Consider the following 16,662-nt stretch of genomic DNA (forward strand, 5'->3'; position numbering starts at 1 on the left):
AAAACCACAAATCACCTCTGTTTTCTGTACAATTTGTGTTGTCAGTAGCGGAACTAAAGATCTGTTTGGAACCCAACAAACAAGGTCAGAACTGTTACAGTTTAGTCTGAACCAAGGATCAACAAAAAGCAACTTAGCAAAGATAATAACATCCTAAAATAACTTTCTATCTTCATAAGCCTCATAATCAAACTCACCCATGTGGAAGAAATGCTGCCATTTCAGCATCAAACTCCATTCTATACATTCACAGCTGAGTCCAGTGGAGAAAACAACAACAACAGTGCGTCTAACTTTTATCGCTTTCTAAAAGTTGTTTCTTACTGGTTCTCATTCAATCTGGTCACTTTGGTTAAAGTGACTCATTACTCCCTCTAGTGGTCACGTAAGTCCCCTAGCCTGTAATTGGGAATAAATTTGATCCAAAACTTTGGTGTCTTTAGCAGAATTTCAGAGCTCTTTATTCTAAACACTTAATGATAATTTTATGTTTTGTTTTATTTTTTATATTTGAAAGTCATTGCAATGCCTCATAACAAACAGTGTGACAAATCAGGTCATATTACCCATTTTTTAAATACTTTTTGGCTCAATTCTCTCTTCAAATTTGCCAAAACTTTCCCTAGAAATTCCAATTTTTTTTAATGTAATAATTTCACTTTTAAAAAAAAAATCATTATCAGTATCATATGTCAAACCTGAGTGATCTTTTGTCTTTTTATCTCACAAATTCACGATCTAATCTTGTAGCTCCACATTTTTTTGTCTGCTTTTACTGTCAGAAATGGAAAGCAACAAGTACAAAACAGATGATATTAAATATAAATGTGTGTTGAAGTTCATCCTGTGAAGGTTCAACAAATTGGTTGAATGAAGCGCAAAGTCTGCACATGCTCAGTGGATCCTGGCATCCCGTTGGCCGGCATCACGCTGATCTGCAGCGTGACAGACAGCTGTGGGCGGGGTCAGCTCTCATCATCTATTTCTGTCTTGTCCTCCTCTACTCTGTTTTTATTTATACAATCATTCTTTGCTCTTTTGGGCCTCCTGGTGGTCAAATGTCCTCAATAGTCTGAAAATATGAGTAAAAAACCTCTGTGCACACAAACTGCACACACGCCTTCTTATCATTTCATCCAGCCTGCCAGATATCCTCACCTCACCTTGTTGCTGCCAAGAGTCGAGCTCATCTCTGTGTACCCGACTGGCTTCTGGCATACTCTGTCTTCCTGCCACTTTTTAAGGAGCTAAATCTGATTTAGATGGTGTGTGTAGTGAGCCATGAAGTCTGTCACTCCATCAAATGCAACAAACCTTCACCTTCTAAAAGAATACGGTAGTTATTGGCCTTTTTCTGTGCCCTGACTCTTTTCTGTTAGTTCATTATCTGAGCATTGGCTTCGTTTGTTGTGTCTATCAGTAAATTTTGTTTTGTTTTGCACCATGTCACAAAAGCATCACATTATACGGGAGCACTACATAGCATACTAATACCACAATTTAATGAATAACACCAAGAAACTCATACCATTACAAAGTGTAAACATGCAGAAACACACATCCATGCTATTCATACAGTATATGTGCTGCAAATGTATTCATATATACGGTAAATTAGGGATGCACCAATACCACTTTTTTCCAGATTAAGTACAAGCTAGGGATGCACCGATACGACGATCTGTCTGTCTGTCTGTCTGTCCGTCCGTCTGTCCGCCCGCCCCTACCCTACCCTAGGATGTCTAAACAGTCTTGTAAAAGAAAAAATAGGACCAATGGCCCTGTAGCTTACCAGCCAAATTAAAAGCTTTGGGAAATGTATCCAGATGCCATTTATTATCACCCAGTTATGTGTATTTATTATATTACAGAAATAGCCCATGTTTTGGTCATATTCCGATCAGATCTGAAAAAAATTCAAATTCCAACTTGATATCATTGATACTGATTTATTGGATCAATCCACTTCCTATCTGTTATAATGGGAAAATTTTTCAAAGTCACACCAAAACCATTATCAGATCCAGATCTAAATAATTTCAATACCTTGTGTTGACATAAAGAAGCTGTATACCAAGTTTGAAGTCAATCAGAACTGTAGTTTTGGAGAAAAAGACGATTGAATTTTTTTTCCCCATAAGAGCCCATGTTAAATTTTCCATAAGTTCCCGGATCCAGAAGAAGATCCTGATCAGCATGTGGACATTATGTTTTGGTCATCTCCCCATCAGGGCTGGACTGTAGAAATGTACACTTGATATCATTTATATTTACTGAGTTATTGCACTGATCCACTTCCAATCTCTTATAATGGGGACATTTTTCAAAATTGCACCAAATCCAGAATCAGATCTGGATCCAAATAATTTCACTAACTTTTGTTGACATCATCATAAAGAAGCTGTATACCAAGTTTGAAGTCAATCGGAATTGTAGTTTCGGAGAAGAAGACGATTGACATTCTTGTAACGGATGACAGACCATGCAGACGGACGCTGCATGACGACAATAGCTTACGGCCTGTTGGCCGGTAAGCTAAAAACACTTTCCAAAGTCAGGTTTTTTAAAAACTGAGGTGCCAGACATTTACTGTTGCTTTGTGTAATGAAGCTGCACCTGAAACATCTAATCCAGATGTATAAATCAGTGTATGACCTGCAGTAGATGGAGGTCAACACTGACACCTTTGAGAGACAGACTGGACCAATGATATGGACAAATCCGCATCATGTGAATAACACACTTCAACAATCTGAGTGATGATAGCAGTCTACTTTTTTGTGGTGCACCAGGGTTTCACCCAGGCTGGGTTGTAATAAAGTGACCTGATGTTGTTTCATGTTGAAATATGTCGATGATAAATATATTTTCATGAAAACATTGAAGCTGCAGGAACCAAAATTGAGGGGAAATGCCAGAATTTCAAATAGACACCTTCCTTGTGCATCTCTGTCCTCTGGGTCCAAATGGAAATATGGAAATGTGACTGCACTCGTTGCTGCTTCACCTTTGTAACAGATTAGAACCTCTCCATCTGCTTCGTCCAGTATCATCCACAGTGTCCAGTGAGTGTTTGGACTAGTTTGGAGTCATTTTTCTTTTGTCATGTGGAGATGTTTTGTAAAATAAAGGTCACATCGAAGCATAGAGGAAGAAAATATCTGCTTAAGTGTGGATGAGGCAAAAGTTTAACATCAGTACAGAAACTTTATTCTTTAATAGCATGGTTATATAATACAAAGTCATCAAACTCTGATAATGCTCCAGGCACATGAAGAAGAAGACGTGAGTTGCAGGATCTCTGGGATGTGATAAAATGAAGAATATGCCTACACTCTTTCCTTGAATACCAAAGAAAAATCCTCTGTTTATTCAAAGTTAGCATTTCTCTGCACATTTCACTTTCTTTGCCACAAGACATGTGTTGTCTGGCAAGTTTAACCCTTTAACCCCTGAGACATTATTGCTGTGAGTATATGCTTGTGTTCCTTTGTTTTAGTGGTTTTATTTTACGGTGTTATTTAGGGTCAAAACAGAAAAACAATAACAGAAAAAGACAAAAGAAATTGAAGTTTTACAGGTTTTTACTAAGTAAGGCGCTCAGAATTTACATCATTAGGAGATTTAGGATGTTGAACATGAACTGTGAACTGGAACAAACTGAATCACAAGTATTTGAATTTAGGTCCCGTAGTTTTTGTTTTTTGGCTCTTTTTTTTTTTCTAAATCAGTTCAGTTGCTTTTTGGCACCTGGTTGAACTCCAAAAAGCAGTTACACGGTCAAAACTAGGTAAAAACACAGTAAAAACAAATAAAGGAAAATTACCACAACACTGCAAACAACAGTAAAAACAAAAAACGACAAGATTCAAGAGATTTATTGTCATATACACAGCAGTACTGAGCAATGAAATTCTTACTTTGCGAGTTTCCTTCACATGACTAACATAAACCGTTAAACTGAACTAAAATGAAATAAAGGAAATAAACTGTACCATTAAAACAGTGTAAGCTAAACTAAAATGCAATAAAGGAAATAAACTGTACACTAAGCAAGGAAAGATAAATAGGTAAAATAAAATGGAGTACTCTGTGCAAAGAGTAAAAGTATCAAGGTGCAAAAAGAAAAAAAGGATTAATTGTGCGAGATACAAGACATTGTCACAGTGGGAAGATGTTGAGTGCAAATATTATTACTGCTGTGTAAATATGCAAGGATATGTACAGATATGACAAAAAACAAAACCCAGACTGATCTCATGAAATTGCATTGCATGTCATGCCAGTTCTTATGGCATTTGGCATGTTATATGTACGCATTTTCATCCTTTTTGCGTGTTATTCGATGCCATTTGCACTGCAAAAATCCAAATCTTACCAAGTGTATTTTTCTCATTTCTAGTCAAAATATCTCATCACACTTAAAATAAGACATAATCACCTAAAGAGTAACTTTTCAGTGAGATATAAGAACTGATTTTTAAACAATAGATCTGGAAAGTCTTATTTCAAGAAATCTTAACAAGATTATTTTCACTTGTTCCATTGGCAGATTTTTTTTTTTTTTTTTTTTTTTGCGTGATTCAAGATTTTTTTGCTTAATTCAAGATTTTTTTTTTTTTTTTTTTGTCTTAATTCAAGGGAAAAACCGGGATGAGGGGGTGTACACTCTCTCGCACACCTGGGGTTCCCTCCTCCAGAGACCACCCAAGGCGGGGGAGGCGCAGTCGGCTTAACGGGCTCTGATTGGTCCGTCGAGCCGACCATCTGATAAATGACACGTCAGCAGCACGTCGGATGACGCTTCTGAGGAAGACTGGAGTCAGAGTTGAAACTGTCAAGCAGGTAACATCTAAAAAACTATACCTTGTCTGAACAAAAGAAAGAAAGGAAAGTATAAGATCTCCAGTTTACATGTCTGTAACCCCGAACTCTAAACCTAACCCTAACTGCTAATCACATGGTATTTGATGCGACGTGAACATACACGTGGAAAGCTTATAATGCGTACAGATAACACGCCACTTTTAATTGGTGTGTTATCTGTACGTAATTCATGATATCACGTTAAAAAAAAAAAAGCCCAACTCGTCTATTTTTATTGTGAGTCAGTCTCACTGCTCTGTGTTTTGCCCCCCATTATACAGATGGCAGGGGTTGCACTGAGCATGCTCAGATGTCTATGGAAAGTGCAAGGTCTATTCTATCAGCATGTTTAGAAATTTGTCTCATTGATCAAACAGTTGACTTTTTATGAAAATGTTAAATGAATGAATTAATGGTTTATTTTTGATTTGTACAGTAATTACAGCACACAGTATAACAACCACAATAAACACAAAAACCAAAAAAAGGAATAGGCCAGATGCAGAAGCTTATTTTTTGCCTAAACTTCTCACCTGACACACCACTTAAAGTAAATGTGTGCATCATCGAGGATTTGCATTATAACAAAAGAATCAATAACAACAAAAACACATCTACAATCTCCACGTAATATTCCTGAATGATCTTATACCAAAGGCATTTTTTAAACTTTGTCAGAGAATTGAACAATTTAAATTCATCAAGTCCATTCCATAATTTCACACCCACAACTGAAATACTTCTGGATTTCCAGACTGATCTCATGAAATTGCGTTGTATGTGACGCCAGTTTATTGCATTTGGCGTGCTATACGAATGCATTTTCATCCTTTTGCTTGTTATTTAATGCCATTTGACGGCGTGTCAATGCGCTAACCGCTAATCACGCTAATCGCTAACCTTAACCGCTAATTGCGCTAGCTGCTAATTGCTAAACCTAACCGCTAATGGCGTGCTATTTCATGCTGCGTAAGTATACATGCTGAAAGCTTATAATGCGTACAGATAACACACCAATTAAAAGTAGTGTGTTATCTGTCCTCAGTTCATGATATCATGTTGGGATTTCACATAAATCATACATTCGTAACGCTCACCACAGACACGTCAGGGGTTAAAGGGTTAAGTAAAATGATGCCTTTTCATTTTAGCTGCCTAAAGTCAAATCAGGCCAGTTTTATTTATATAAGCCTGCATCATAAAATAATGCCTCCAGGGCCTGTACAGTCTGCACAGGAAACTATTCTGCACCCTCTAAACTTAGACTATCAATTCAGTGGAAAAAAAAAGTTAAATGAAAGCTCACTCAAACACTTAAATAAACCTCTGAAAAAGGAGCAGAGAAATGCATGGAAAGTGTACATAAGGTCTGCTGGTTCAGATATGGATTTGGTGGAATAACACCCACAAATGCATCCAGCACTTAAAATATAAAACCACTATTTGAGATTTCTAACCTTGACACCATCAGTACATGCAGAGAAAGTAAACACCCATGTTTCCCTTCATTCACTACGCGCAGATTTACCTGCAAATACTATCTGAGCCCTGTCTGCTAAAGGGATTATCTCTGATTACACTATATACATTCCTGTAGTGATGTGAGCGCTGCGCAGTCATTACAGCCTGTCCAGTTTGTGTTGGCATCACTGTCAGACTCCGGTTCAGAGGTGAAGGACATGACAGACGTCCAGTCAGAGCTGAAAAGGATCTGGACTACCTGCTGGGTCCTGGCAGCACAACATTTACCTCTCCTCCACTTTCCTCAAAGTGTTATCTGACAAACTGGCAGCTGTCTCTCTTTACAGAACATATGAGCAGTGTTTAAAGCACACATTTAATGGTACAGAATGTTAATTATCCTATTTACCCATCAAAAACCTTCACAGACACCAACAATTAAAAGCATCTACTGACCTTATCAAGCAAATGTTTAAAAACTTCTAAACCAATAATCATATCAGTACTTTTAATTAAGATAAATTGCAGTTTATCAGCTTTTCATGTGTCTTTTTTGGATGTTAACAGTCTTCGTAGTAAACTTAGAAACATGGTCACATTGATTCACCAACAAAACCTTTGTAATTTGACAAATAATAGTGGTCCTGGATTCATATTTTTTTGCTCAGATAATCATATTTTGTTGGAAAAGTCGTTTTTTTCTTCAGTTTTATCTGTTTTCATGTAACCTTTGAATTTGCTCTTAGTTTCTATGAACATTTACATGGTCAGTAATGAAATATAGAAAAATATCAGAATTTTACTGAAAAAATGTCGAATGTAATGGATAATATTACAATAAATGGTGATAAATCACTTGGGAAATGTTAGATATAGAGAAAAAAAAATTTTTGAAAGTCACTAAAAATAGTTCTAAGTCTTTAAGGGTTAAAATGTGATGTATTATAACCATTTGATTAGTTAAAGTAACACAACTTATAATAATGTTGGCAATGAAGTGATGAACCTCACAACAGGATAACACTCTTAAACTTTTATTTAGAAGTTCTTTGGTATCCCTTGAGTTAATATAGGAGAGCACAACAACTAAAACAAAATAAATGACAAACAACAAACTCTAAAGGAAAAAAAAAATTCTGTGTGAAAAAATAACTTACATTACTTACTTACATTATTTATGTGTTGGGTTGTAATGTTCAGAATTCATTTAGTTTTTTATTTGCAGAAAATTTCCCCAGCAAGAGACAAAAATGTATCTTATCTTATCTTAAAAATATAAGAAATCAGTGACATCATTGGGGCATTTATAATCCCTCCTGATTTATACTGCTTTATGTTTAAACTGGTATAAATCAGTACAAGTATTTTCTTTGGTTATATACATTTTTTTTTTTTTTTTTTTTTTTTACCATTTATACTAATTTATAATCCCTACCGGTCCTTTATAATCACTACTGATTGTCCCTGCAGCAGCTTTTAACAGATTACATAACTTTTTTTGATTTAATTACATTTTGAGGACATTGTTACCTGTCTTCTACACTGTATATGAGCTATGCATTTGAATGGTTAAAATATACCCAGTGACGGTTTTGTGCTGCTCCTGAACCTGCAGCTTCAGTGTTTTACAGATGCAAACTCTGACACCTGACAGCTTTGCACTGAATACGGAATGTTGCCCTCCGTGTTTCTCACAGAAGTCTGTCTGACATAAACCACAGTGCATTTTGATTAGAGGTGGGAACTACGAAGTAACTCAGTCCAACATGACCAGGATACACGGTTCATGGTGATGATGATGGCATAAGGGATGGATGGATGGATGGATGCTACCAGTGTATCGTAACCTATAGTATTATAAGAGGAAATAATTTGTCTCATCCTGTAGTTTATTTCAGTCTCTTGAAATATTTCTGGAATGAATACAGGGAAGACACTAAATCACGTGAAATACAAGACAGTATGGACTAAAGAGTTGTAGGCTGAACCTGTAGCTTATCACACTGACCGTTTATACATATTAAAGCAAGCAGCTCTTTAGACTAAAGCAGTGTTTCTCAAACTGTGGGGCAGGCCCCCAGGGAGGGCGCAAAGGCTAGCCAGGGGAGGCATGGGATCACTCCTGGGTGCTTTTGTTTGTTTTTTTTTTGTTTTTTTTTTTCCCGTAGCAAGTGAAACTAATGTTTGAGCGTTGGAGCACCCTGGACTCATTTTAGGGACGTACAAGGAACAAATTTACTGCCATAGTGATCTGTGACTAGACAAAGAGTTTAGGTTTAGAGCAGGGGTGGGCAATCCTGGTCCTCGAGGGCCGGTATCCTGCATGTTTTAGATGTTTCCCTCTTCCAGCACACCTGAAGGTCATTATCAGGCTTCTGCAGAGCTTGATGATAGGCTTATCATGTGAACCAGGTGTTTCGAAAGAGGGGTACATCTAAAACATGCAGGATACCGGCCCTTGAGGACCAGGATTGCCCATCCCTGGTTTAGAGAATGGACAAGGATTGGACTGAAAAAGAAGAATGTGTAATGTTTCTGTTTTTGCACAGTTTGCACTTTAATGTTCTGAGATGTGCAATGTAAACGGGCTCATTGCAGCCACTGATATTGCTAAAATGTTCATCTTTGTTACCAAAATGTGTTTGTTGTTCTAAAAAAAAAGTAACTATATTGTCATAGTTGTAAGATAATTGTGCATTTCCTATTTTTATTTGGAAAAATATTATCTCAGGGAGCAGTCTTGTTGAGTTTATTTGTATTACTCAAGCAACAATCTTAAAAAAATTATTTTTAATTTGAACAACAAATTATTCAAGGAAAACCAAAAAGTATTGTTACAATATTGATGTTTCTTTCAATAAAAGTTATAACTGCACCACTGTGACAATGTTGGTGGGGTTGAGGGGGGCCTGGAGATTTTTCATCCTCCAAAGGGGGGCCCCACAGAAAAAGATTGAGAACCACTGGACTAAAGCAACCCTGAAAAAAAAAAAAAAAAAAGATTTTTTAATTTCCTTTTTTTCTCTGTCCCTACATTTTTAATGAGTAGATAGAGAGTTATACAGAAAAATAAGAATAGATATGATAAACAAAAAACATTTCCATGTGTAATTGACAGAAGACAAGACACTAAATTACATGAAAAGACAATACCGACCGAAATATCCAATCCAATCCACTTTATTTATTTAACATATTTAAACAACAAGAACATTTCCAAAGTGCTGCACATCATACAAAGAATAAAACAATTAAAAGAAATACTAAAAACAATAAATAAGTACATAAAACTGCAACAATGCTCTAAATAAAACAATCAAATCAAATTGGGAGTCATTATTTCTAGGTTATTATGCTATTATTTTCCAGTTTGACTGTTAACATCTTCTGCACTTTGCAAATTCATCCTGTGGGCCAGATTGGAACCTTTGGCAGGCCGGTTTTGGCCCCCAGGCCGCATGTTTGACACCTGTGCTTTAACAGATGCATGTATTTTTTTCTATTCTTATCATTCTTGTTCCTATCAGCTCACAGTCTTTAACCCATCTTTAACCCCAGGTAACCTCCAAATTCCATTCGGAGGTAAATTATGTTCTGCTTCATAAATTATCCGTGCAGTTTTAAAATCAACCATGTTGTGACATTTCAATGCATGTAAATGAATAAATATTGTATTGTTGGTGCATAGTTATGATCTTCATAATTGATGTGAGGGATTCAGAAATGTCTGTTTCTGTGTTTCTTTTTCTTTTTTGTTTTTTTTTTTTTCTGTTTTCCTTTGCGCTCCACCTCAGACTCCCCTCACCCCACCATCTTTTACTTCTGATCCTCCATTCCACCGTTGTCTTCTCTGAATGTGAGCTTCCCTAGATAAACCCTAAGTCTGCATCTATCTCCTTAGAGCGTCTGATTAACACTACGTCACAGAAAAGGGGAGGTAATCCCAGTCTAGGCCCAGGAATAGCGCCCATGGGAGGGTGTAGGGCCACTGGAGAGACGCTGCACAGCCACGGTGCATGTGTCCCTGGGTAATCCCTTCTTAAATAGCCCCTGGGGAGGGAGCAGGGGCAGGGAAATTCATAGCCTGGGAGCAGAAGCAGTCAGTGTCCGTTCATCCCTCGGACACGTCGCAGCCTGAGGAGGAGGAGAGGGATCCAGAGCCGACGCCGTTTGGACTGTACCGGACCACCCAGCCTCAACCAGGATGAACTTTGCCGCTCAGTTATTCTACTCCAGCTACTTAAGCGAGAGACTTGAGCGACTGTACTCTCCCAGGCTTGCACTCAAAGACAGCGAGGAGAATGACCCCTTCTGGCAGAGGTGGGAAATTACAACATGGATTCTCCAGACCCAAACCCAGACCCAGAACCACCCCTGTAGTGACAGACTCAGCCCCTGACCAGAACCAAAATGAAAGTCTAACCCGGATCCTGGACTGCTTTATGCCCTCTTCATCCTCATCCTCTTCCTCCTCTCCTTAGTCGCCCAGTTTCCTCCTCTTCTTCCTCCACTTGATTTAGTGACGTAGAATTTTTATTTATGGCAATGCCAAAGAAAGAAAAACAACATATAATTAATCAAACATCACATAAATAACAGTGATCTACAAGTAAAATGCCTCCAGAATAAAAGTTTCAGTCACTATTAACCTTTTCACGCATAAATCAAGAATTTTTTGTGTGTTTTTATTCCTCCTAAGGCATGAAAAAAAAAAAAAAAAACTCTGCGATTGAATTTTTGTATGAACTGATTTTTCATGGAATTGCAAAAATGTCCACTCAGCTGGACACTATGCGTTTAATTTTTGAAGCAAAGAAGCATGTATTTACTGATATACTGTATGAAAACTATGAAAAAATGTTTTAAAATGCTGCTAATCTGATGTTTTGTCACATTTTAACATACTCTAATATTAGTTATTACTCACTTTATTGAGATAATATGCAAAAAAAAAAAAAAAACTTTTCGTTTAAAAAAAAAAAAAAAGACCCTGTTAATTACAGTCTCATAACAATAATAAGGAATTGATTTACACTCAAACATGTTCCTGCAGATGAAGTTTATCAAGAACAGCAAAGTTACAGCAATGGTATGAATTGCAGTGTATTATGGGATGATGCATTTAAGCGTCCACTGTGTTGGCTGATATGGAACTAAAACAATAAAATCCATGAATATACAAGAGGACAGCTGTAGAATAAATGTCCACTGTAATGACCAGTATGCACAAAAGGGTTAAAGTAAAATTAAGTCAAAATATTTGCCTTAAAGCTACCAGATCGACTTAAAAACACTGTCTGCACTTTACAATACATTCACTTTTAAGGATTTTGGTTTTTTTGGGGTTTTTTTGTTTTTACGCTGGAACATTTATAAATCTGTTGTATACATGTACATAAACCTATACATAATAACACTTTATCATTTACATTGAAAACATTAGCTAACCAGCACTTTTGTCAGTTGTTTTCCCATTTCATCTTATTAAAGTATATAAGATTTAGTATATTTAATCTCTGAGGCAGATGATTTCTAAAAAAAAAAAAAAAAAAGAAAAAAAAAATCAGAGCTAAAGCAGCAGCTAATAATTTAACAGATATTATGAAGGAAACATCAAAATAAGTAAAACAAGATGCTCAGAACCTCGATCATAACAACAAATCAGTCCAATCTCTCTAATCCTGTCATAAACAAACTATTGATCCTCATTTTTTACTTTCGTTTTCCCCTGAGGATGATGCTCTTCGATCGATCTAACTTCAATGTACATTTGAGAAAATACATTTGTAAAAGTACATAAAACCTTCTAGAAAGTGGAGTCATTTTCTTTACAGGTTTGGAAGTAATTCTCATCCAGCTGTGACGAAGCATTGAAAATTTGTCATATTGTGACATATAAAGTCGTCTGGGTTTCCTCGAGTGGAAATGTGAGTCAAAAATCTAACACATGAAATATTTGCTTTGTAACTTATAAGGAAATCAGATGTGACAACACCACTTATCTCAGTAACAGCTAAAACACAAAAAGTTAACATCTGATGTAAAAAAAAAAAAAAAAAACAATGAAAAAACAATATTTAATATAATATTCCTAAAACATATAACAGGAAAATACAAAACTCATAGATAGTTGTATGTCTTTCCCATGTAAAGCATGTTTTTTATTATGTTGACATTAATAATCTATGGTTATTTCACACATTATAGTGAATTAAAGGCAACATACAGTAATTTGCAAAAGTTACGCCTGTGACACAAATTGTTTTTTGTTTTTTTTTTAATATATTTTACACATTTCCATTTCCAAGGTACATTTCAAACACTTAAATTGGCAAATAAATCACATTTATGCAAACAGTAAACCTGTATCATCACTAAAACTTTTGGCCACAACTGTACAAGATCACTATAAAAATATAATATTAACATTAATAAACAATGGATATTTCATACATATTCTAACTTTATCTTTTAGTGCCTTAAAGGTAACATACAGTCTTTTCCAAAAGTTCTGGCTATGGCACAAAAGTTATTTTCCCACTTGTTTTTTTTTTATTTTTTAATTTTTTTTTATTTTTGTAGATATTTTTCATATGTTTTCAAGGTACATGGAAGAACATTTATAAGCATTTTATATTTCAAACACTTAAATTGGCACATAAATCACATTTATGCGAACAGTAAATCTGTATCATCACTAAAACCTTTACCACGACTGTACAAGATCACTATGAAAATATAATATTAACATTAATAAACGATGGTTATTTCATACATAAAAGTTCTGGCTGTGACAAATGTTTTGTTTTGTTGGGGTTTTTTTTAGATGTTTTCCACATGTTTTCAAGGTACATGGAAGAACAATTCTAAGCATTTTATACATTTCAAGGACTTAAATTGGCAAATAAATCACATTTATGCAAACAGTAAACCTGTATCATCACTAAAACTTTTGGTCACGACTGTACAAGATCACTATGAAAATATAATATTAACATTAATAAACTATGGATATTTCATACATATTCTGTCTTTATCTTTTAGTGCCTTAAAGGTAACATACAGTCATTTCCAAAAGTTCTGTGTATGGCACAAAAGTTACTTTCCCACTTGTTTTTATTTTTGTATATATATTTTTTTTAATTTTTTAGATATTTTTCACATGTTTTCAAGGTACATGGAAGAACAATTATAAGCATTTTATTTTTCAAACACTTAAATTAACAAATAAATCACATTTATGCGAACAGTAAATCTGTATCATCGCTAAAACCTTTACCACAACTGTACGAGATCGCTATGAAAATATAATATTAACATTAATTAACTATGGCTATTTCATACATAAAAGTTCTGGCTGTGACAAATGTTTTTTTTTTTTTTTTTTTTTAGATATTTTCCACGTTTCCAAGGTACATGGAAGAACAATTCTAAGCATTTTGTACATTTCAAAGACTTAAATTGGCAAATGAATCACATTTATGCAAACATTAAATCTGTATCGTCACTAAAACTTTTGACCTCGACTACAAAATCACTATGAAACTATAATATGAATTTTTAACCCTTTAAACCCTAAGTCCAAAATGGTCCACCTTGACCTTTTTTCTTTTTTTGCCAACTAAAAGGTTAGAAAATATGCGGTGAGTCCTTTTGCCCATTTTTCCAGAGCACTTTCTTCTTCCGTATCTTTTAAAATCTAGCCATCATTTACAATTTACTGCATGTTCTAATTCCGCTAAAACGGCTTCTTCTCCAGCTTCTAGTACAGGTGTGAGTAAAATTACCATAATGATCCAATACAATCTATAAAGCATAACATCTCAGGTTTCAGAAAGTGTTGGAATTTTTCCAATTACACGAGCAGTGAAAGTGTTACAGCCATCCAAACTGCATATGCACAGAGTGTGTCAGCGTTGACACGTCAGGTTTTAAAGACTTAAAGAGCTACGGCTATTTATGTAACGACATCCGTATGAATTTTTCTCTACATTTAACCTTTCCTAAGTGATTTATCACCATTTATTATTACCGATCATTAAGGTTATTATGTCAAAATGGAGAAAAGTGAAGGAAAATTGATGTTTTCAGCAAAATATATTATGAACTGAACATAAAAACAAGCATCTCCATCCATTGTCATTTGTCAAACTGCATGGATTTTACCGGTGAATCAATATTTATGGAGCTTCTGAACGTCTAAATAGGTCATATCTGATGATGATGATGAAAGGAGAGACTTTTTGAGTATTCTGTCTGAATTACCTAGATGTATTGATAGAAGTGGTTCAATAGTTATTAAAAAAGTTTAGATCAGTAGATGCTTTTAAATATTTATAACTGTTCAGGACTTTGGTTAATAAAGTAACATAATCTTAATTCACATAGGACTAAATGAGAGAAATTAAAAGAGAATAAAGCAGATAAAATGAAAACAGAAGAGCTAAAAAGATCATATAAATAGAGGAATAAAAAATGAGCAAAAGGATGTTAAATATTTTCAGAAACCTCCATAAAAGCCTGTTAGATGACAATAGAAAATACAATATTTATAATAGTGTGTAAAAGTCTAATTCTTAAGTTCTGATGACTACACATCTGGATATATGTGAAATATGTACAATAGTAAAAATAAAAGTTTCATGGAAAAAACAGCTTCTATAAACCAAAGTAGTCGTATTTAATGTGATCTCCCTTTACATTTAACATGTATTTAACCCTTTTTTTCAGACAATATGACATTTATTGCATTAATTTCCTCATGTTTTATACCAGGTTTCATTCAACACATGTCAGAGGTTTCTTGTCATGGGGTCAGAGGTCACATTAATACTGACTTTAACCTTTACAACATATTTAGTTCAGTTTTTGTGTGTCTTTTTAAGGTTGTGCACATATTTCCTGTATTTTCTTGTCCTATGTGAAGAAAGGAGAATGAGAAATAAATATATGTTATTTTCAACCACCCTGCAAAAATAAGAAATGTAAGACTTTTGCAAAGAACTGTATGTGATTTTTATCATATATTGTGTCTCAAAATGGGGAAAAAGGCTGCAGAAATATCCACTGCATTGCACCATATACAGTTAAACCATGTGGTGTGTTTGATTCAACCTGTATGTACTTTACTAAAAGAATATAGACACACACTATGACCTGTATCAGAGTTTAAAGACAAGATCAAGGATTGTTGTTGCATGACTCCAGATGGTATTACTTCCTTTATGCTGCTTATTTTTTATTGAAAGGAAGTTGAAAGAAACTGCAGATATTAGAGATAAAACCCTGGTGGTCAGAAATCTCTCCTTCACTTTTAGCTTTTGTAGCTTTTAATATGAGCGGATGATTTTTTTTTTTTTTTTTTAAATACATCCTCAGTTCTTCACGTTCTTCTTTTGAAGCGAAACGCTGCCTCTCTTCTCTACGTCTGATGTTGGTTTTCAGCTTTAGCTTTGAACCGAAGCCACTGTAGCAACCTCAGACTTTGAACTTTGAAGTTTATTTTGAACATAAGTAGAAACAAAATACAAAAGTGAACGAAAGGCAAAGATAAAAAACATATTTAAACAGGACTTTCCAAGGCAAAAAGCCAACCAAAAAATAATAACAAAAAAAAAAAAGCAACAACAACAATATAGCTCCTCAACAATGATTTATGTCCAAAATGGAGAAAGAAGTCCACTGGAAAAAATCTAAATCTTACCAAGTGTATTTTTCTCATTTCTGGTCAAAATACCTCATCACACTTAAAATGAATTAAGCAACAAAATCTTGAATTAAGCAAAAAAAAAAAAAAAAAAAAAATCTGCCAATGGACATGGACATAATCACTTTTTTTCACTTGTTCCATTGGCAGATTTTTTTTTTTTTTTTTTTTGCTTAACTCTTTCAGTGCCATGGGCCGATTAAATTGGCTTTACGAATACAACCTTTAAAGTGCCACGGGCCGATCAGATCGGCTTTGGAGAACATGCCATATTTGTGTACAAACAAACCATCCACCCCCATTTCTTTCTCACATTTCGATGATGTTCTTTCAAATCTTCTTGCAAATTACGATCAATAATGAATCGGCTGCGTCCGGTGCGTTTTGAATCTAAGTAGCAATCGGTCGGATGTTACCGAGCGGTTTTTGACCAAGGAAGAGCTCGCGTTTTGTTTTCTGCTTGGGAAATTTTATGAATGAATTTATGAATGAAATCATATGCAAATTAGATGGCCATTTTGTAGTAATATCGTAAACACAGCAATCTGTCAAAACAGTCCCATCTGCTAGAAAATGAGTTCTGATGACGATTCAGATTTCGATTATAAAAACGACGCGAAATAATGAAA

The 16,662-nt window shown here is 35.0% G+C and overlaps 1 protein-coding gene across 1 annotated transcript in view; it reads left to right on the forward strand.

Moving 5' to 3' along the window:
- Nucleotides 1-10,385: 10,385 nt before the first annotated feature.
- Nucleotides 10,386-16,662, forward strand: part of LOC115434297 (L-threonine ammonia-lyase) — a 35,702-nt gene continuing 29,425 nt past the window's right edge. Inside the window, exon 1 of the mRNA XM_030156162.1 lies at nt 10,386-10,647. Coding sequence (XP_030012022.1) covers nt 10,532-10,647 — 116 coding nt within the window. The 5' untranslated portion in view covers nt 10,386-10,531. The remainder of the gene's footprint in view (nt 10,648-16,662) is intronic.

This window comes from Sphaeramia orbicularis, chromosome 15 (genome assembly GCF_902148855.1).
Source record: "Sphaeramia orbicularis chromosome 15, fSphaOr1.1, whole genome shotgun sequence".
Classification (NCBI taxonomy): domain Eukaryota; kingdom Metazoa; phylum Chordata; class Actinopteri; order Kurtiformes; family Apogonidae; genus Sphaeramia; species Sphaeramia orbicularis.